This window comes from Trachurus japonicus, chromosome 13 (genome assembly GCF_045865225.1).
Source record: "Trachurus japonicus isolate A0001 chromosome 13, Traja_1.0".
Taxonomy (NCBI): Eukaryota; Metazoa; Chordata; class Actinopteri; order Carangiformes; family Carangidae; genus Trachurus; species Trachurus japonicus.
The window spans coordinates 1550164-1571104 of NC_140919.1; the positions used below are offsets into that span (position 1 = coordinate 1550164).

General features: G+C 43.4%; 5 protein-coding genes across 8 annotated transcripts in view; 2 read left to right on the top strand and 3 right to left on the bottom strand.

The window, feature by feature from the left end:
• The window catches only part of mrps23 (mitochondrial ribosomal protein S23), an 82764-nt gene that overhangs the window by 60993 nt on the left and 830 nt on the right, over positions 1–20941 (bottom strand). Inside the window, exon 1 of one of the 4 annotated variants that reach the window (XM_085794727.1) lies at positions 9930–10261. The exons of the other annotated variants lie outside the window; for them this stretch is intronic. The gene's annotated coding sequence lies outside the window, so the exon portion shown is untranslated. Of the gene's footprint in view, positions 1–9929; positions 10262–20941 lie in introns of those variants that run through there. 4 annotated transcript variants of the gene reach the window in all.
• The window catches only part of LOC146975210 (stonustoxin subunit beta-like), a gene marked incomplete at its 5' end in the record, with an annotated part of 195007 nt that overhangs the window by 27451 nt on the left and 146615 nt on the right, over positions 1–20941 (top strand). The gene's annotated exons all lie outside the window — the stretch shown is intronic.
• LOC146975212 (protein NLRC3-like) overlaps positions 1–20941 on the top strand; it is a 347620-nt gene that overhangs the window by 8888 nt on the left and 317791 nt on the right. The window contains exons 3-4 of the mRNA XM_085794671.1: positions 43–216; positions 308–481. Of these exons, the coding sequence (XP_085650797.1) occupies positions 43–216; positions 308–481 (348 nt within the window). The remainder of the gene's footprint in view (positions 1–42; positions 217–307; positions 482–20941) is intronic.
• Positions 7911–9123, bottom strand: LOC146975213 (trace amine-associated receptor 13c-like). The gene has a single exon (XM_085794367.1). The coding sequence runs from the start codon at positions 8959–8961 to the stop codon at positions 7936–7938; it is 1026 nt and encodes a 341-aa protein (XP_085650493.1). The 5' UTR covers positions 8962–9123; the 3' UTR covers positions 7911–7935.
• LOC146975214 (trace amine-associated receptor 13c-like) lies at positions 16128–17278 on the bottom strand. Its single transcript, XM_085794573.1, has one exon. It carries the CDS (start codon positions 17208–17210, stop codon positions 16128–16130), a length of 1083 nt encoding a protein of 360 aa, XP_085650699.1. The 5' UTR covers positions 17211–17278.

The following is a 20941-nucleotide window of genomic DNA, read 5'->3' on the forward strand; positions in this document are numbered from 1 at the left end:
TAAATTCCTTTCTTCTTTAATTCCCCATGATTATCTCTTAAGACTGAGCGGCTGTAACCTCTCAGAGAGAAGCTGTGAAGCTCTGTCCTCAGTCCTCAGCTCCCAGTCCTCTAGTCTGAGACACCTGGACCTGAGTAACAACAACCTGCAGGACTCAGGAGTGAAGTTGTTGTCTGGTGGACTGGAGAGTCCACACTGTAGACTGGAGACTCTCAGGTGAGGATCCATCCAGCTGTTTATCTGATGCCACTTGAACACAGCAGCAGGTGTTGACAGAGGGTTCCTGTGTGTTGTTGTGTGTGTTCAGTCTGTCAGGATGTCTGGTCACAGAGGAAGGCTGTGCTTCTCTGGCCTCAGCTCTGAGCTCCAACCCCTCCCATCTGAGAGAGCTGGACCTGAGCTACAATAGTCCAGGAGCCTCAGGAGTGAAGCTGCTGTCTGCTGGACAGGAGGATCCAGACTGGAGACTGGACACTCTCAGGTATGGAGAGGCTGCTGCAGCCACACACACTGTCTGATAGAGGAGGAGGAGGATCACACCTGGTTAACTCTTTGACTGCCAGCCATTTTCACAGCAGCTACCTCCAGGTTGCCAGGCGTTTTCCAGCTTTTTCACTGATCTTTTTAGACCCACCATGTTTCTTTCTTGTTCCAGTCTTGAGAAATTGGCTGCTAAGTATAGGTTAGTTTAGCCCTCGGGTTTTCAAATTGTGAGAGAGTGAGCCGCTCAGAAATAAAGAAAAAAACAAAACAGCTGCAAAACAATATCTTATTCATTAAACATAAATTGTTTTTTCCTGTAGGATTTGTTTGATTTACAAGCTTGTTTTTCAGCATTAATTATCATAACAACATAAAGCACTGACAAATTAGCCTAAACATTGATATAGAACTCCGTAGCACACTCATCACACAAGTAGCTACTTGCTCTCCCTGTGTTCCCCATCTGGGAAGCAGACAGTCTGAGGTTGAAGTTTATATTAATGAAATGCACCGATGACACTGTGACAGGTCTCCACTGTTGACCACATGTCAGCTGTTCAGCTGTAGTAGAGGAGAACGCCGCTGTCCAACTAGAATTATTTTTCCCGGTATATTGCGGCTTTATGCGGGAGGACACGTGGTCGGCTACTGCTGATCCAATGTATTTATTTATCTGAGCTTGGACACAGAGAGAAGCGCCGGGTCGCTTTGAGCTGCGTTCATATGAAGTTACAGGCTATCTGACACCGTGCAGCACACCTGACGCAGATTCTTTTCCAACCGGAATAGTTCCACAGCCAACGTACAGTAGTGCTACATTCAGCCGAGCCTAGGCCGGCTGAGCTCCGCTCTGCCTGACACATTAAAGGATAATTACCGTTTTTTACAATCTGGACCTTATTTCTAGCATAAAATACGATAATTTACTCACCCAGATAACTTTGGTGTCATTACAAGTCGTTCTGACGAAATTAGATCCAGCCGAGAGCCGCGTATATCCGTATAATGTGAGAACACGGGGCACGCAATGTAGCCTCTAAATAACACATTATCCGCCGCAAAACACATTCATTTCACCAATATTTTGTTATGATAAATTAGTGCTATTCCCCTCCGAGCCCGTGGTGGCATGTTATCAACATCCGTGGCCTGTAGGTTGACCTACTAACCTCTGACCTGGATGATATCATCTCCGACCGCTGCCCAGTGCGGCTTGTTGCTACCGCTAAGTTTTTAATCCTTTTGAACACTTGTCTAATGTTGTTCAATGAAGTTTTCAATCAATCAATCAAAAAACCGCTAATGCTAGGGTTCTTTTCTGCGTGTTTCCGACTTGTCAGAACAAAATGAGCAGCTGGATGAAGTTCAGCTTCCACAGGCTTCCTCTCCACAGCCTGGACTTACTAAAGCTCCGGCTAGTTGCGCTAAAAATGCACCCGAATGCCGAAGCGGAATGATTATTATCAGAATGAGCTCGGCAGCGTTCAGAGATGACATCATCCAGGTCAGAGGTCAGTGGGTCAACCTACAGACCACGGATGTTGATAACATGCCACCACGGGCTTGGAGGGGAATAGCACTGGTGTATCATAACAAAATACTGGTGAAATGAACGAGTTTTGCGGTGGATAATGTGTTATTTAGAGGCTGCATTGCGTGCCCCGTGTTCTCGCATTATACGGATCTACGCGGCTCTTGGCTGGAGCTAATTTCTTCGGAACGATTTGTAATGACACCAAAGTTATCTGGGTGAGTAAATTATCGTATTTTATGCTAGAAATAAGGTCCAGATTGTAAAACACGGTAATTATCCTTTAAGTCGAGCATAATCGTAGCCTGTGTGTTACAAGATCGTGTTTTATCATATCGCAGTGTTACAAATTATACTGCAAAAAAATTAATCATTTGGCCCTATGTGCAAATGAAATCCGTCTTAATCATCACTTGTGGGTTTCTAGTCCTGTGTGGTGGTGGCTGTGTCTGTAGCGACCCCTCCCCCGCCTGTATTTTGGTCTTTTGCTCTGTTTTGTTGTGCACGTGGACTTTCTGGGTGGAGAGCGAGAGTGAGTGTTTTCTCTCCAGCCAATGATGGAGCTCAGGTAAAGCTACGTGCAGCAGAGTAGGAGGGCTCAGGGCTGCTAGCCGCACTAGCTGTCCTGGATGCTGCTCTCTGACAGCAGTCTGAGTGAAGCGCTGGAACCACGGACCAATTCCCGACTGTCACTGGTGTTGGTGACGGTCAGTTATCGGCCCATGGCTCCAGCACTTCTTTCAGACTCAGCGGGGGCGGAGTCGGCACGGGGGTGATCGCGGGGACGCATTGTCCGTCTCTCTTTTTTCGATCTGCTCATCAGCTCCAAACTCACCTCGTTAACAGACCACAGTGTGGTTTTACACACAGCAACATTTGACGTCAAGGAATAACAACAGTCTCGATACAGATCAGCGGCCACTGTGTTTTTGAAATTTTCGGGTTTGATTCTCATGTCGGACGTAGCGCTTGCACTCTTCCAGTGACGACGCTCTGTCGAATCAGTGGAAGGCAGTCGGCTGACGTCACGTTATAGTATCGCTTCGGCTGTTTGGAACCAGGGCCGAGGCGGTACTAAAAATGGTACCTGGTACCAGGTACTAGGGCTAGTGGAAAAGCAAAAAAAGCAGGCCGTGCCGCACCAGTGGAAAAGCGCCATTAGAGCTGATGTCACTTAAGTCAGTGAGGGTTCAGGGCTTGAGTCTTTAGGGGTGGATTGGAACTGGGCCTTCTTCTTCTTCTTCCCTCCTCCTCCTCCACCTTTCCTGGCGCACTGTGGGATATCTGGGCTGGTCAGTTCCACCTGTTGTGTCTTCATCTTCTTTGCTGTGACGTGTGTTTGTGCAGCTTGAGAGTCAGAGAGTGAAAGTGTGTGTCTCACACTGCAGTGACATCACATGGAGAAAAGACATGATGAAGTGTTTCCTCCTGGTCTCCTCCTGCTCTGTATCATCACTAGATAAAGACTCCAGCTCCTTCTTCTCTGTGCTCAGTGTTCATCCAGACATACCAGCCTCCATGTGAACACAGTGATAAAACAGTGTGTGTGTGAGAGCCATGTAATGTCCATGTGTGCATGCTGACAGAGAAGGTGCTGCTCTGACCCCCCTCCTCCTTTCAGGGTGGAGCCTGCTGGAATCCCATGGTTGACACCAGGTCTGAGGAAGTGTAAGTCTGTTTTTACTTTGATTCATGGAAACAAAGCAGCACATTCAACCATCTTCACACTGTTACATCACTGACCTCATGAGTCTTCATCAAACTGTCAATAACTGATCACATGATCAATAACTGCAGCTGTGTCTTGTTCTCTCCATCAGATTCCTGTCCACTCACAATCGACACAAACACAGTGAACACAAAGATCAAATTGTCTGACAACAACAGGAAGGTGACATGGGTGAAGGAGGAGGATCAGTCATATCCTGATCATCCAGACAGATTTGATGTGTGGCCTCAGCTGCTGTGTTCAACTGGTCTGACTGGTCGCTGCTACTGGGAGGTCGAGTGGAGAGGAGATATTAATATATCAGTGAGTTACAGAGGAATCAAACGGAAAGGAGGCAGTAGAGACTGTGAGTTTGGATGGAACGATCAGTCCTGGTGTTTGATCTGCTCTGATGATGGTGGTTACAGAGTCTGGCACAATAAGAGAGAGACACATATCTCCTCCATCTCCTCCTCCTCCTCTGTCTCTAACAGAGTAGCAGTGTATGTGGACTGTCCTGCTGGCTCTCTGTCCTTCTACAGAGTCTCCTCTGACTCACTGATCCACATCTACACCTTCAACACCACCTTCACTCAACCTCTGTATCCTGGGTTTACACTGTTCTGGCCCAGGTCTGATTCCTCAGTGAGTCTGTGTTGAGTGAATCAGAATCTCCTCCTGTCACTGTCCTGTCCCCCAGTGTATTATAAGCCTGGCGGGCCGCCAGGCCTTACTTGACCCCCCGCCAGGCTAAGCATCGTTTATTAATTTTTTAAATCAGTTTTTATGCTCCATAAACACGTGATCAGGTGTCTTTTTCATCACCTGACAACGTCACAACTTCGTCGCGTCACGTCACGGACATCATGCTCATCAGCCCGCTGCTTCACCAGCTGACTGAGAGGAACGCACCGAGTCCACGTTAACGTGAGCGGAGCCGCAGCTCCAGAGGCTCGGCCAGCTGCTGTAGCGGCTGGTAGCTGTTAGCACGTCGTCCCCTGCAGCGCCAGAGCTCCGGACTTCTGTGAGCCGAGGGGCTTTAACCTGATGTGAAAATGATCCATTGTTTCATTTTTCAGCTCGTAAAGTTTGCGATCACACACGTCTGTTTTCTCTGGTCCAAACAGTACAGTAAATCCGTGAGTGTCACGTTTCCATGACAACTGGCCGGAAAAAGGGCGTGGTATGGGTACGTCATACGTACGTGACTTCAGATGGAAAAAAAAAAAGAAATCTCGGAGAATAAAAAAACAAACTGAGAAATAAGGCTAGGCTTTAACAATGGAGACACCAGGCAGTTATTTTTTTTTTAGTTTTAAATGCAAACAGTTGATGTTATTTATTTAAATATTTTTTTTATTATAATAATATATATATTTTTTGTGGTTATTGGACAGCATTTCAAGAGTGCCTTTCTGTAAGACTCTGCTATAGGTGTCTTATAACAGTCTTATAACAGATGTTTATGATAATATTTTCAAATTTCTAGTCAACTTTTAACATTGATCTTAAGGCCTTATGGAATCACGCCTTCTAAATGCTACTGCTCCATTAATGAATCTGATACTTACAGGGCCCTGCCATCAGCCACCGATGGGCTGCCGGTGCCACCCTACCACCGGGCTTAACAAGTTTTCTGGGGGAAACCCTGCTGTCTCTTTTTTCAATCCTCTTGTCAGCTCCAAACTCACTCGTCTGCACCTCGATTACGCACCACAGCGTGGTTTTCCACACAGCAGTCATTTAATTTGGGTGAAAGAATAACAACAGTCTCAGTACAGGCCAGTGGTTGCTGTTGCTGCTGTGTTTTTGGAATTTCCGGGTTTGATTCTCATGTCGGACGTTGTGCTTGCGACAACGCTCTGCCCAATCAGTGGAAGGCAGTCGGCTGACGTCACGTTTTAGTATCGCTTCGGCTCGCTTGGAACCAGAGCCGAGGCGGTACTGAAATAGTACCTGGCTGGTACCAGGTACTAGGGCTAGTGGAGAAGCAAAAAAAATGTGTAGAGCCGTGCCGTGCGAGTGGAAAAGTGCCATTTGTGTACTGGTTGCAAACAGGAGGGGGATGGTGAGTGGGGTTTTCTTTAATTATTTTGGGGTTATTTGGATTTATTTTCTAATAGATTCACTTCCTGTGTTAAGTTTGAATAATATTTTGATATTGTTATATTTTGAGTATTTCTGTTGGAAGCGAATTGTTGGTTTCGTTATAATAGTTATGGTGTGCTGACCTCTTTGTTTTCTTTCTTTCTTTTTCTTTGCTTCAGTTAGTGGGTCAGCCACAGGTAGTGCCTATTATTGTGAATGCTGAAAGCATTCACACTAATATGTGAATGAAGAACACTTCTTTGTGTTCTTCATGTTGGCCATCTTTCCTTATTATTATTCTCACATCTTCCGGCCTTTTTTGCAGTCTAACTAGTCCTACGTACTTTGTGCTACAGTAGAAGCCATTCAAAAGTTCCCCTTCAAGCTGAACGCCAGCCGAATGTCAGAGGAAAAATGTTTAGGGTGTTTTTACTGTTCTCAAATATAAAAATGGGTCACATTGGACTCTCAACATTATTTAAAGGTTAAATAACGTGTTTTTTTTTAAAGTATATTTTTGGGGCTTTTTTTTTAATTGATAGCACAGTCAAGAGAGTAACAGGAAATGAGGAGGCAGAGAGGGGGGATGACATGCAGGAAAGGGCTGCCCAATGCAGGATTCGAATTGGGGCCACCTGCAGTAAGGACTGTAGCCTCAACATGGGGCGGCAGCTCTACCAGGTGAGCTAAACACCACCCCAGAAGGTTAAATAACCTGTTACTTTAACATTTTCATTGTGCTCCTAAAGCAAACTAACAAATAAGGAATGTTCATCTTAAATTCATCAATTAATCGTTAATCGATCAATAAGGTCTATCAACTAACAATTAATGAATTAATCGATAATTTTCATCCCTACACTGTGTGACAAAGATGTTTTCTGTGTTTAAATGACAGAGCAGTTGGCCTTGATGGCACTGTGTACATGTATGAGTGCACGTGTGTGTACATTGTCTGTGTGTTAATAATAAAATTGTGTTATTTAAGGAATTTAATAGTGTTCCTAAATTTTTCTGTGCTTCTAATTTTTTTTCATTGCACAGGTGCAGATAAGCGTACAGCACTGTCTATGTATATGAATGGCAAATTCAAAGCTTACCAGAACACTTCAGTTTGTTGATGGGGGTAATTACTGATTAATGAAACACAAAATAATCGATTTTCATGAATAGACAACTAGAGAAGCTACACAGTGTCCCTTTAATGTTGTTTTAGATGCAATAATTTACAGGCTTTGTTAGTTTCGGGGACCAATATGTGCGACAAGGTCATTTCAATAAGGTTTCAATAAACATTGAACCAGTCTCGACTTGTACCAATTTTTTTCAATTTTGGCCCACCGTGCATTTGAGTTTGACACCTTTGTATTAGAGAGAGTGTGGAATGATTTGATCTCATCGTTTCATCAGATTATTTGACTCAAATTTCAACAGCAGACAATCAGAACAATTGGCAGCAGCTGTTTAAAGTAACTCCATCAGTAAATATAAATAATATCATAAAAACAATGAGTTTCATCAGGAACCATAAAGCTTTAGTTGATAATAATGTTTTTTACATGGTGCTACATGATGATTAGGCCTGATTATACTGTAATAATATTAAATCAAATTGATCAGGACATGACAACATTTCATCTTTGAGAGTTGGACTATTCACTTTGACTAAGGCAAATAATGATCATAACAATGAACATGTCCTTTTTATGACTCTATAAGACAAAAATTGTTTAGTAAGGTATCCAAATAACGAATTTGTCTGGTTAGACGATGCTGAGAAGCTAAAACATCTTTTTCATTTGAATATATTTGCATTTTCTTTATTTCTCGAAAAGGCTTGGGCAATGAGACGAAGAGCGATTGAATGTGGCAGGTAATACCAACAGGAAGGACTGTCTAGTCTTTGTTTTGTATTTGTTATTAAATGTGTCTTGTAATCTCATATGGGATGGGCCACAGTGGTGGCATGACACGGAAATTAAAAAATTCATTCATTGTAGCACTTATACAGTAAAACAGTAAAAAAGAAAGATGTTACACTCATCCTCCAAACATTGATGAAAATTACCATAAAAAGAACAAATGCATAAAGCTTCTTAATTCAAATACAGTGACAGTGCTGTCATCACTGTGTCCGTACATTCACTTTCACAGTTGAAGAATGGGGGTCAAATATTTTCAGAGTGACGATGAGATAAAAACATTTCTTAAACCAGGGATAAAAAAATGCATAAATGACTGGGTTTAAGGTTGAATTGAAGTAACCCAACCAGACAAAGGCTTCAAAGACGGCAACAGGTGTGATGAAGCCAATGTAGGCATCCATTATAGAGTTTATAAAGAAGGGCATCCAACAGAAGATGAATGCACCCAGCACAATAGCGAGAGTCTTAGCAGCTTTGTGCTCAGACGGTTTAACCAGCCCAGCTCTTCCTCTGTCACTGGAACACAGGCTCATATCTCCGATCTTTCTCACATGCTCTTTAGCCACAAGAAATATTTTAGAGTACAGACAAACCATCACAGTGGAGGGGAAGAAAAAGGCAGTAACGCTGTCCAGGATTCCCCAGAGGGAGTTAAAGAGAAGGTTACAACTGCCAAGGCAGTTTATAGACTCCATATACTCCTCTAACCCTGCTACATTTGCCTTGGAGTAGAGGAGACCATAGGAATAGAGAGCAGCCAGTGCCCAGCTCACACAGACCATAATCCAGGCCACTGACATAGTGATCTTCCTGGAATAATGCAGAGGATTGCATATGGCTTGTTGCCTGTCTACAGCGATGCAGACCAGGTGGAAGATAGATACAGTGGTAAGAAACATATCAAAGCTAGAGTGCAACTCACAGAAGACATCACCATAGAACCAGCAGCCATGAACGGTGCGAATGCTACTGAAGGGCATCACAATAACACCCACCAGAAGATCAGCAAGAGCCAAAGATAAAAGCAGCACATTGGTGGGATTCTGCAGCTGCTTAAAATGACCAATGGACACAATGACAACACAGTTCCCTACAACAGTGACCAGTATACCTGCAGCAAACAGCAGGTAGAGGACGGTCCTGGTCCCCACACTGAACTGAGCCATAACACATGAGGCATTAGAGCCTGGAAAACACAACTGGTCCTGAGACAAGTCACTCATCATGAAGCCAACAACAGACAGAACCACAGCAAAGAGAGAAAGATACCACAACTGTAATAGAGGTCTGTGCTGAGGGAGAGACACATACTGGAGACCTGGGTCTCAGAAGAAAAGACACAGCAGAGACGCCACCTCCAAGTATAACTCACTTTGCCGTCCAATCAGAAGTGCTTCAGTGTCCGAGGGGGAAGTTTGCTCTTCACTGACGTCACTGATGAACATTCACTGCTGTTTCAGGTTACATTAGAGTTTTTCCAGAATCATAATGTAACAATGAATTGTTTAAAACCTTGTCATAATTCCTTTGTGAAATTCATCACCTACATTCAGACCAACCCTGACCACGAAAATCTGATCAGTTTGTCTAAAAGTTTCATACCAGACTCTCAGTCTTGTTTTGCAACTGATTCAAACTTTAAAGTAACATTGCGGAGTTTTCCAGACTCACTGCAATGGTAGAAAAATGGTTAATAGGATGAATGGTGCTGCCGCCGCAGCCTGAGCCGGGTCGCGTCGGCTGAAACCGCACTATGTAACTTCCCTGCACGGGTACGAATCACCGCCCCCCCTCCTCCCCCCCTCCCCTCTGTGTCGAGGGAGAGACGTGGTGGGTAAAAGCGAAACTTACGGTTCCCCTCCGGTCGTCGTCGCCGCCACCGCCACCCCCTCCCCCGACCACCCGCCACACAGTCTCCTTGCAAACGTGGGAAATACTGTCGTTTATTAATGGGAATAAACGCTGGATGTGCTGGCTGATATGTTTCGTTTTCGTTAACTTTCGTTTTTCCCACCAGATGGTGGAAGCACTGAGCTGAAACTTCGCAATGTTGCTTTAACACATAAACCTAGACTACTTGAGCAAAGATGGGCAATATCTGCAGTCTTGTCAGACAAAGCATTTACCAAACTATCAGACGAAAGAACCCTCAAATTAACAGATGACAGTTGGAGTGTTATGGAGGAGCTCATACTTGTGCTTCACTCATTGAGATGTGCTACTCCTGCATTGTGTGGAAAGTCTCCATCTCCATGGTGTAGCCGGTTACAGCAAGTCTTCTATCTATCAAAATACCCAAAAGAAACTGAAGTCTGCCAAAGTGCCTCAGTTCAGCGCTCCACTCGAGTGGCGGCCCTGAAGCACCAAAGTTAGGACTTCTTGTAAACAGACTGCACTCCTGTCTTCCTCCTGAGCGTGTCGATGTAATTTTGTCTAAATAAAAATATGGAATAGGTTATAGTCCTGAACTATCACTTGGATTAGTCTTTATGAAGACGAGTGTGTTCATGTCAGCATTGCTGTCTCTCAGGTTTAAAAACATGTTCAAAATCAGTATTATTATGGCTTGAGGTCAGTGCACATTTTCCCCTGATGTGTTTGTTGTAATTAGCCTACATTACTGACTGAAATTATGAACTCGCACAAGCACCTTTTGAGCTGTAAAATTGATCCATTGCAATGTGAGAAAGACAGTACAATAGGTTTTCAGCTGAAGGATTTTGGTAACTTTTGTTAGGCTTTTAGAGTCAGGACTATGTTGCATAAACATATCAAGCTGTAATATGTCAGGCTGATTCCCAATTCACCAATTTTCTACTCACCGTCATGCCAAGGGTTTGGAGAACTTTCGGAGTCTTCAAAATGCTTTTGGAGTTCCAGGGGGGGTCCGCTGGCAATGGATTTTCATATAATGGCGGCGGATAGAGTTCACTTTTGAATCGTCCAAAACACACACGATGAAATATCCCTCCATACTGCTCGTCCTACTGACCCAAGTGTCCTGAAGCCGCCACATGAAAAAGCTGTTCAGAAAAAATTTATTTGATCTCTGTTTTTAGCCTTGTTGTAGTAGTAGCTCCCAGTGGCTCTGTTGATGTTTGCTTGAGAGTTGGCAACCCTGGGTTAGTAAAAAAGACCAGGTAGAGGCTAGACGGGCCAGGTATGTCTGGAAGTTAAGTTGTATGAGAAAGGAGTTGGTTAAGTTTAGTAAAAATAGCCAGGTAGAGGTTAGATGGGCCAGATGTCTGTAAGTAGAGTCAGGCAGAATGATGGAGAGTGCTGGGTGCTGGGTTATTTCTGTAAACACACTGTTGGGTTGTATCACGTTGGATCAAATGTGTTGTGAGGGTTTGTTCATGCTCAGTCAAAATTCTGGGTTATTTGGGGTTATTTTGTCTGCTGTTATTTCTCTTCTACACATAGGTAAACTGACATTTTTATTACTTTAATTAATTAATATATTGTGGAGAACTGGCCCTTTAATGACGTATGTCATGGAATGGTTTCAGTTGTAGTTGGAAGTCAGAATTTCAAAATTTTACAGTTTACTTTATTTCTGTCGTAAGTGCCTCACGTCACTGTTTACTTCTTATCCCTGACATTTTCCTATGATGTTTGAATGAGTAAAAACCACCGAGTGTTGTTATCAAACTGTAACAGATTGTTTACAGCGGCTAATGGAAGCTAGCAGAGGCAAATGGAGGCTAGCAGCAACTAACGGTGGCTAACAGAGACTAGCACTGGCTAACGGGGACTAGCAGCGGCTAACGGAGGCTGGATTTTCAGTGTCACATACACAAAAAGTGTTAAAGGAATAAAAAAAATGTATTTTTGTCTAAAACAAATACCAGAAAAATTTAAGAGAATATAGGGTATTCTGACACACAGCAGACATGATTGAAGAGTCATACCGAAAGTAGACGTCTAGTTGAAATCTAACTATTTTTATGTTGTTTGACTTTTTCGTTTCATCAGTTCACAATGTGTTACTCAAATAGTTGTCTTTAATATGGAATAATCCAATGAACGCAAAGTTAATTTGTTCATTTTATCTCAATACTTTCCAAATTCATAACAGAAATGTATTATCTGAGTATTTCTAACATCCGAATTCATGTGTAAATTTCAAGCCCAATCAAAATTATTTATTGAATTGTTGCCAGATACTGTGGTTTACTGCAGTTTATTATCATTCAGTTCTAGTTATTTTAGTCATGGTCTATTGTCACTGAGGTCCAGGCGTCACTAATGATCCACTTACAGTTTTTACTCTGGAATTATACAGCAGTACAGTGGTATAGATAGTCTTTATTACGACTCGGGTCCATTATAAATAAAAGAAGACAATACAAAAACTGTTATGGCTACTCTTGTGTTAAAAAAATGATGGTCAAAAACATCAGAGCAGTTTGTGAGAAGGAGGTCTGTGACTCACTAAATAAAAAGCACTCGCGGAGAGAGTTTCAACAAAAGGATTGAGATTTATTTACATAAACAAAAACGATCTCCAGGTTGACTTCAAGCTAAAAATAAATAAATGTAATTTTAGAGGTCAAAAAACTGTTTAACTCCTTGCTCCTTCAACAGACAAAAGAGACACCCAAAGAACCAGCTGTCCTCACTCCTTAATCACAGGAGGAGGATCGCCTGACAAGGAGGGCCCTGACTGGAACAATCATAGCTATAGTGTATAGGACAGACTATAAATAATAATTAATCTACCATAATCAATACAAAAGATTAATAGGCTCTAAATATGCTCCAACAAAGTCACATACAATACAGATAAAAAAAACACCATCTTAATAATTAATTAAAACATGTACAGAAAATGAATGAATGTTATTGTAAATAGCCAGAGTTCATATTAAAGAAGAAGAAACAACATTTATGCATCAGTGAGTGATGTTGTTGGCCACATGTTTCTCTTTTTAGGGAAGTAGAATCTCTGTTTCACAGGACAGTTTCAGACGACTGGGTTAAATGGTGATGGTGTCAGAGTGGAGTCAGATAATCAATCAATCATAAGCTGTGGTGTCTGTATCAGACAGACACAGCAAGAATTACATTTGTGGATACTATAGATGTTAAAACACTGGAGAAAAGAGCTGTAAACACAGAAATCATGAAGCTGAATCAACATCAGAAGCTTCATGGACAAGGTTTTATCACAGGGCTGTTACTGAGTTTCATCAAGTGATATGGGCCTGTGTCATGAACCATAAATCTTTAGTTCATAATAATGTTTTTATTACACAGTGCTAAATGATGATTAGACCTGATTATTCTGTAATGATATTAATTCAAATGTATCTGGACATCACAATATTTCATCTTTGAGAGTTGGACTATTCACTATGACCAAAAGGCCAATGATGATCATAATATAGAAAATGCAGCACTTATGCTAATGCTACAGAGATCAGTGAAGTAAAAAAAAGAAAGATGTTACACTTATCCTCCAAACATTGATGAAAGATTGCTATAGAAAGCATTTAAAGCTGCTGTCAATTCAAATACAGTGACAGTGCTGTCATCACTGTGTCCGTTAGTGATGCGCGGGCCGGCCCGTGGCCCGCGGGTCCCGCGGGTCAGCCCGCGGGGCGGGGCGGGGCGGGTCAAGAAATGTTGACTTTATTTGCGGTGCGGGCTGGGGCGGGTCATAAAAAAAAAAAAAATTAAAATATTGTATTGTCTTGGCTGTGCACGTCTGACGTCACGAGAGCGCCAAGAGCAACGGCCAAAACAAAAGATTTAAAAAAGAAGAAGAAGACGATGGAGGAGGTGAGGGAGAGATTAAGGTCGGGGATTTATAAACTCAAAACAAAAGAAAATCAGACTAAATCGACAGTTTGGGGGAGATTTTCTGAAATTGTTAATGCTGCTGAAGAAAAAAGTACCGGATATGTGAAGTGTAATGACTGTGAAAAAATATACAAACATGAGAGCCACAAATCAGGCACTTCAACCATGAGCAGGCATGTCTGTGGCTCTAAGGACGGGTCTCAAAGTGCTATAACTGCGTTCCTTAAATGCCCAAAAATGCCAACACAAATCAAATCGGATGTCACAGACGCCTGCGTCGACCTGTGCTGTCAAGATCTGCGGCCCTTTGACATCGTATCTGGTAGTGGATTCTGTGCTGTAGCTCAGTGTCTTATTAATGTCGGGGCACGTTACGGACGTGTGGATGCCAGCAGTGTACTCCCTCACAGGCAAACCGTCTGCGACAGAGCCAAAGCGACGGCCACAGAAAAAAAAAAAAAACTTGCAGAAGAGATCAATAAAGCTCTGGATTGTGGCATCGGAATTACGACTGACATGTGGACTGATGATCACAACAAACGGGCATACACAGCTTTCACTGGCCACTTCATCAGTGAAGATTGGAAGTTGAAGAGTCGCGTCATAACTACAGCTGAATTTGACTCTACTCTTAAAAAGACAGCCTACAACCTGAACGAGCAAATGATCAGGGAGCTGCATGACTTCGGGATAGAAGCTGGCCGTTTACCAAATGTCACGTTCGTGAGTGACCAGGGAGCCAACATCAAAGCTGCCCTCCGCAGCTACAAGTGGATACCATGCGCAGCCCATGTCATAAACACCGTGCTTAAACACACATTTGACATAAAAGAAAACAGCCCAGCATACATGAGAGACGTGAGTCACGTGATGGACAGATGCAAAAGCCTTGTAACGTACCTGAAGAAATCCAGTGCAGTTGTAAACCTGCCCCATGCTGTGATACAGGAGTGTGAAACTCGATGGAACAGTAAAGTGGCAATGATGCAGTCAGTCACCAAACAATACCGTGAAATCCAACAAGCGATGGAAGAAAAAGACCAGCTAGACAGACTAGAGGGCATTCAGCTGGACGTGCTGAAAACGATCTCTGAGTTCTTGGTGCTTTTTAAAACTGCTACCGAAGAGCTCGAAGGTGACAAATATCCTACCATTCAGTTAGTGGTGCTTTGGTTTTTCAAACTACAGAAACACTGCGAGCCACAACACAGTGACCCAGAGTACATGGTTTACATAAGAGCACGGGCAATGCAGCTCTTAAACGAGAAACTGTCCCTCAGCATCACCCACAAGCTTGGAACGTTTCTTTGTCCACGTTTCAAGTCCCTCAAGATGTTTCCAGCTGTGGAGAGAACTGCTGTCCATGACGAGGCCAGACGACTCGCCAGGGAATTTGACCGAGAGCGTACACCAGCCCCAAGAGAACCAGAGGCCACTGATCGACGTAAGTAACGACTCAGCTAATGTAATAACACGGTAATAACGACAACAATTATAACGATGATAGCCTAATAATAATAACAAAAAGAATGCCCTATCGGCCTAATCTTATGACAGTTTAATTGTTCATTTAACAACAATTTGGTAGGTTACGGCGGACTAATCAGAATAGTAAAACTGTATTTTCATTTTATTTTTAGCTGAGGGAGCCGAGGGAGCCAAAAGAAAAAGGGATCAGTTCAGCGAGTGGGAGGATGAAGGTGAAGAAGATGAGAAGGATGAGGTTCAGGGCTACATTGACAGCCACTTCTTCTCTGATGGGACGATCTTCTACGTTTCTGGGAGTCACAGTCCAATGCCTTCCCCATGCTTGCCAAGGTGGCAAGAATGATTCTCTGCATCCCAGCAACGAGTGCATCGAGCGAGCGTACGTTCAGCTCGGCCGGTCGGGTGCTCGAGTCCAGGCGAAACAGACTAAATCCCGGCACAGTTGATGCTATTCTTTTTTTGCATAGTGCACGTTAAAATGTCAATGCCTAGATAAAAATAGCCATATGCGGAACAGAATTCGGTGGCCTATTATGTGCTATGAGAAAAACAGGTTGTTTGTAAAAGCCTCATTTTGCCTAATTTGCGGAGGTGTTTGTTGTTGAAAATTGTTTTGTTGAAATGACTCGGTGTTTTATTACATTTACAATGAAATGATTAAGTGTTTTATTACATTTACAATGAAATGATTAAGTGTTTTATTACATTTACAGTGAAATGACTCAGTGTTTTATTAGGATTTACAGTGAAATGACTCGGTGTTTTATTAAATTTACAGTTAGGCAAAGTGTTTATTACATAGGCTAGTGTTGTTGTTATTATTAGCCTACTTTGTAATGTAATATGTTTGTTACAAATAGCCTAATAAATTTAACAGAAATCTATAAAAACGCAAGCCTCACCTGATGTTATTTCATGATTTATATTGTTTAACCTATTTTTATACTGGCTCGGGATTTAAATTTATTGTTGCCAGTTTTATGTCAATCAGAGCTATTTATCATATTGAATAAATTTGTATGTCCCATTTAATAGCGACGGGGCGGGTTGGGGCGGGCTGTGAAAATAGATGTGCTGGTGCGGGGCGGGCTGGGGCGGGTCAAATTACTTCATAGATGCGGGACCCGCGGGTTGGAAAAAAAGCTGACCCGCGCATCACTAGTGTCCGTACATTCACCCTCACAGTTGAAGAATGGGAGTCAAATATTTTCATAGTGATGATGAGATAAAAACACTTTTTAAACCAGGGATAAAAAAAGGCATAAATGACTGGGTTTAAGGTTGAATTGAAGTAACCCAACCAGACAAAGGCTTCAAAGACGGCAACAGGTGTGATGAAGCCAATGTAGGCATCCATTATAGAGTTTATAAAGAAGGGCATCCAACAGAAGATGAATGCACCCAGCACAATAGCGAGAGTCTTAGCAGCTTTGTGCTCAGACGGTTTAACCAGCCCAGCTCTTCCTCTGTCACTGGAACACAGGCTCATATCTCCGATCTTTCTCACATGCTCTTTAGCCACAAGAAATATTTGAGAGTACAGACAAACCATCACAGTGGAGGGGAAGAAAAAGACAGCAACGCTGTCCAGGATTCCCCAGAGGGAGTTAAAGAGAAGGTTACAACTGCCAAGGCAGTTTATAGACTCCATATACTCCTCTAACCCTGCTACATTGGCCTTGGAGTAGAGGAGACCATAGGAATAGAGAGCAGCCAGTGCCCAGCTCACACAGACCATAATCCAGGCCACTGACATAGTGATCTTCCTGGAATAATGCAGAGGATTGCATATGGCTTGTTGCCTGTCTACAGCGATGCAGACCAGGTGGAAGATAGATACAGTAGTAAGAAACATATCAAAGCTAGAGTGCAAGTCACAGAAGACATCACCATAGAACCAGCAGCCATGAACGGTGCGAATGCTACTGAAGGGCATCACAATAACACCCACCAGAAGATCAGCAAGAGCCAGAGATAAAAGCAGCACATTGGTGGGATTCTGCAGCTGCTTAAAATGACCAATGGACACAATGACAACACAGTTCCCTACAACAGTGACCAGTATACCTGCAGCAAACAGCAGGTAGAGGACGGTCCTGGTCCCCACACTGAACTGAGCCATAACACATGAGGCATTAGAGCCAGGAAAACACAACTGGTCCTGAGACAAGTCACTCATCATTAAGCCAACAACAGACAGAACCACAGCAAAGAGAGAAATATGTCACAACTGCAACAGAGGTCTGTGCTGAGGGAGAGACACATACTGGAGACCTGGGTCTCAGAAGAAAAGACACAGCAGAGACGCCACCTCCAAGTATAACTCACTTTGCCGTCCAATCAGAAGTGCTTCAGTGTCCGAGGGGGAAGTTTGTTCTTCACTGACGTCACTGATGAACATTCACTGCTGTTTCAGATTACATTAGAGTTTATGTAACAACAAATTGTTTAAAACCTTGTCATAATTCCTTTGTGAAATTCATTTCCTACATTCACGAAAAAAAGTGCCTCAGTTCAGGGCTCCACTCGAGTGGCGGCCCTGAAGCACCAAAGTTAGGACTTCTTGTAAACAGACTGCACTCTTGTCTTCATCCTTGCTTGTCGATGTAATTTTGTCTAAATAAAAATATGGAATAGGTTATAGTCCTGAACTATCACTTGGATTAGTCTTTATGAAGACGAGTGTGTTCATGTCAGCACTGCTGTCTCTCAGGTTTAAAAACATGTTCAAAATCAGTATTATTATGGCTTGAGGTCAGTGCACATTTTCCCCTTATGTGTTTGTTGTAATTAGCCTACATAACTCGCACAAGCACCTTTTGAGCTGTAAAATTGATCCATTGCAATGTGAGGAAGACAGTATAATATGTGTTCAGCTGAAGGATTTTGGTAACTTTTGTTAGAGTCAGGGCTATGTTGCATAAACATACCGAGTTGTAATATGTCAGGCTGATTCCCAATTAACCAATTTTCTACTCACCGTCATGCCAAGGAAGGGTTTGGAGAACTTTCGGAGTCTTCAAAATGCTTTTGGAGTTCCAGGGGGGGTCCGGCTGGCAACAGATTTTCATATAATGGCGGCGGATAGAGTTCACTTCAACATCCAAATACCTCCATACTGCTTGTCCTACTGACCCAAGTGTCCTGAAGCCGCCACATGAAAAAGCTGTTCAGAAAAAATTAATTTGATCTCTGTTTTTAGCCTTGTTGTAGTAGTAGCTCCCAGCGGCAAAGTTGATGTTTGCTTGAGAGTTGGCAACCCTGGGTTAGTAAAAAAGACCAGGTAGAGGCTAGATGGGCCAGATATGTCCGGAAGTGAAGTTGTATGAGAAAGGAGTTGGTTAAGTTTAGTAAAAATAGCCAGGTAGAGGTTAGATGGGCCAGATGTCTGTAAGTAGAGTCAGGCAGAATGATGGAGAGTCCAGACAGATAGGCCTGGATCAAAAGTGCTGGGTTATTTCTGTAAACACACTGTTGGGTTGTATCACGTTGGATCAAATGTGTTGTGAGGGTTTGTTCATGCTCAGTCAAAATTCTGGGTTATTTGGGGTTATTTTGTCTGCTGTTATTTCTCTTCTACACATAGGTAAACTGACATTTTTATTACTTTAATTAATTAATATATTGTGGAGAACTGGCCCTTTAATGACGTATGTCATGGAATGGTTTCAGTTGTAGTTGGAAGTCAGAATTTCAAAATTTTACAGTTTACTTTATTTCTGTCGTAAGTGCCTCACGTCACTGTTTACTTCTTATCCCTGACATTTTCCTATGATGTTTGAATGAGTAAAAACCACCGAGTGTTGTTATCAAACTGTAACAGATTGTTTACAGCGGCTAATGGAAGCTAGCAGAGGCAAATGGAGGCTAGCAGCAACTAACGGTGGCTAACAGAGACTAGCAGTGGCTAACGGGGACTAGCAGCGGCTAACGGAGGCTAGCCACGACTAACGGAGGCTAGCAGGGACAAACAGAGGCTAGCAGCTGCTAACGGAGGCTAACCGAGGCTAGCAGTGGTTAACAGAGACTAGCAGCGACTAATGGAGATCAGCAGCGACCAACGGAGGCTAACTGCGGCAAACAGAAAAAAGTGTATTAGAGTAAAAAACAAAACGAAACTGCAGCAAACAGAGACTAGCAGCGGCTAACGGAGGCTAGCCGGGGCAAATGGAGGCTAGAAGTGGCTAACGGAGACTAGCTGTGACTAACGGAGGCTAGCAGGGACAAACAGAGGCTAGCAGCTGCTAACCGAGGCTAGCAGTGGCTAACAGAGACTAGCAGCGACTAATGGAGATCAGCAGCGACCAACGGAGGCTAACTGCGGCAAACAGAAAAAAGTGTATTAGAGTAAAAAACAAAACGAAACTGCAGCAAACAGAGACTAGCAGCAGCTAACGGAGGCTAGCCGGGGCAAATGGAGGCTAGAAGTGGCTAACGGAGACTAGCTGTGACTAACGGAGGCTAGCAGGGACAAACAGAGGCTAGCAGTGGCTAACAGAGACTAGCAGCGACTAACGGAGATCAGCAGCAACCAACGGAGGCTAACTGCGACAAACAGAAAAAAGTCTATTAGAGTAAAAAACAAAACAAAACGAAACTGCAGCAAACAGAGACTAGCAGCGGCTAACGGAGGCTAGCCAGGGCAAATGGAGGCTAGAAGTGGCTAACGGAGACTAGCTGTGACTAGTAACGGAGGCTAGCAGGGACAAACAGAGGCTAGCAGCTGCTAACCGAGGCTAGCAGTGGCTAAAAGAGACTAGCAGCGACTAACGGAGATCAGCAGCAACAAACGGCGGCTAACTGCGGCAAACAGAAAAAAGTCTATTAGAGTAAAAAACAAAACAAAACAAAGCTGCGGCAAACAGAGACTAGCAGCGGCTAACGGAGGCTAGCCAGGGCAGGGAGCATACGTCAGTCCGACTGCCCACAAGTCCGACGGCTCATTTCTCCGACTACCCATTCTACAGTGTTGAGGTTAGGTTTAGGGTAAGGTTAAGGGTTAGGGCTACTTAAGTCGGAGAAGTGGGAGGTCGGACTGATGACGCAAAAATAAAGAAATGTATGGTCGGAGTCGGAGAAATGGGTGGTTGGAGAAATGGGTAGTCGGACAGACGTCATGCGCCCAGCCAGGGCAAATGGAGGCTAGAAGTGGCTAACGGAGACTAGCTGTGACTAGTAACGGAGGCTAGCAGGGGCAAACAGAGGCTAGCAGTGGCTAACGGAGGCTAACCACGGCAAACGGAGGCTAGCAGCGGCTAACGGAGACTAGCCAGGGCTAACCGCGGCAAACGGAGGTTAGCGGCGGCAAACGGAGGGTAGCAGCGGATAACGGAAGCTAACGGCAGCAAACAAGGGCTAACAGCGGCTAATCATGGTGAATGGAGTCTAGCCAGGACTAACGGAGGCGAGCAGTGGCTAACGGAGGCTAACAACTTGTTACATGTTTTGCACTGTTGTATCACTCTTTAAAAACATTAAACTGTTAGCAGATCTAACATTTACAAACTAAAAAAAGTTGGATTTTCATTTTATATTATTATATTATTAAAGCAGAAGTAAGTGGTCCGGTCGTTTTCGCTAATGCTGCGTTCCAGGCAGGCTTTTGAAATCGTAAATTACAGCTTCAAGTCACAACTTACGACTTTGTAGCGTTCCAGACAACCCACTCGTGTTTTTCCGACCTGTTTTACCGGTGAAAGTCACTATAACGGCCACTCGTAACTTCTGACCCGTGAACTCGTACCAGATCGAACTGGTACCACTTCACGGTCGGAAAAATACGAGTTTCCTTGAACGCACCATAACAGTCCTCGTCCCTACGTCGCCACATTCACGGCGTTCCTTGGCTGCACACACAGCCCTGTATGCCGTTCTCTCTCCTCATTGGATAAAAACTGTAGGATACGATAAATG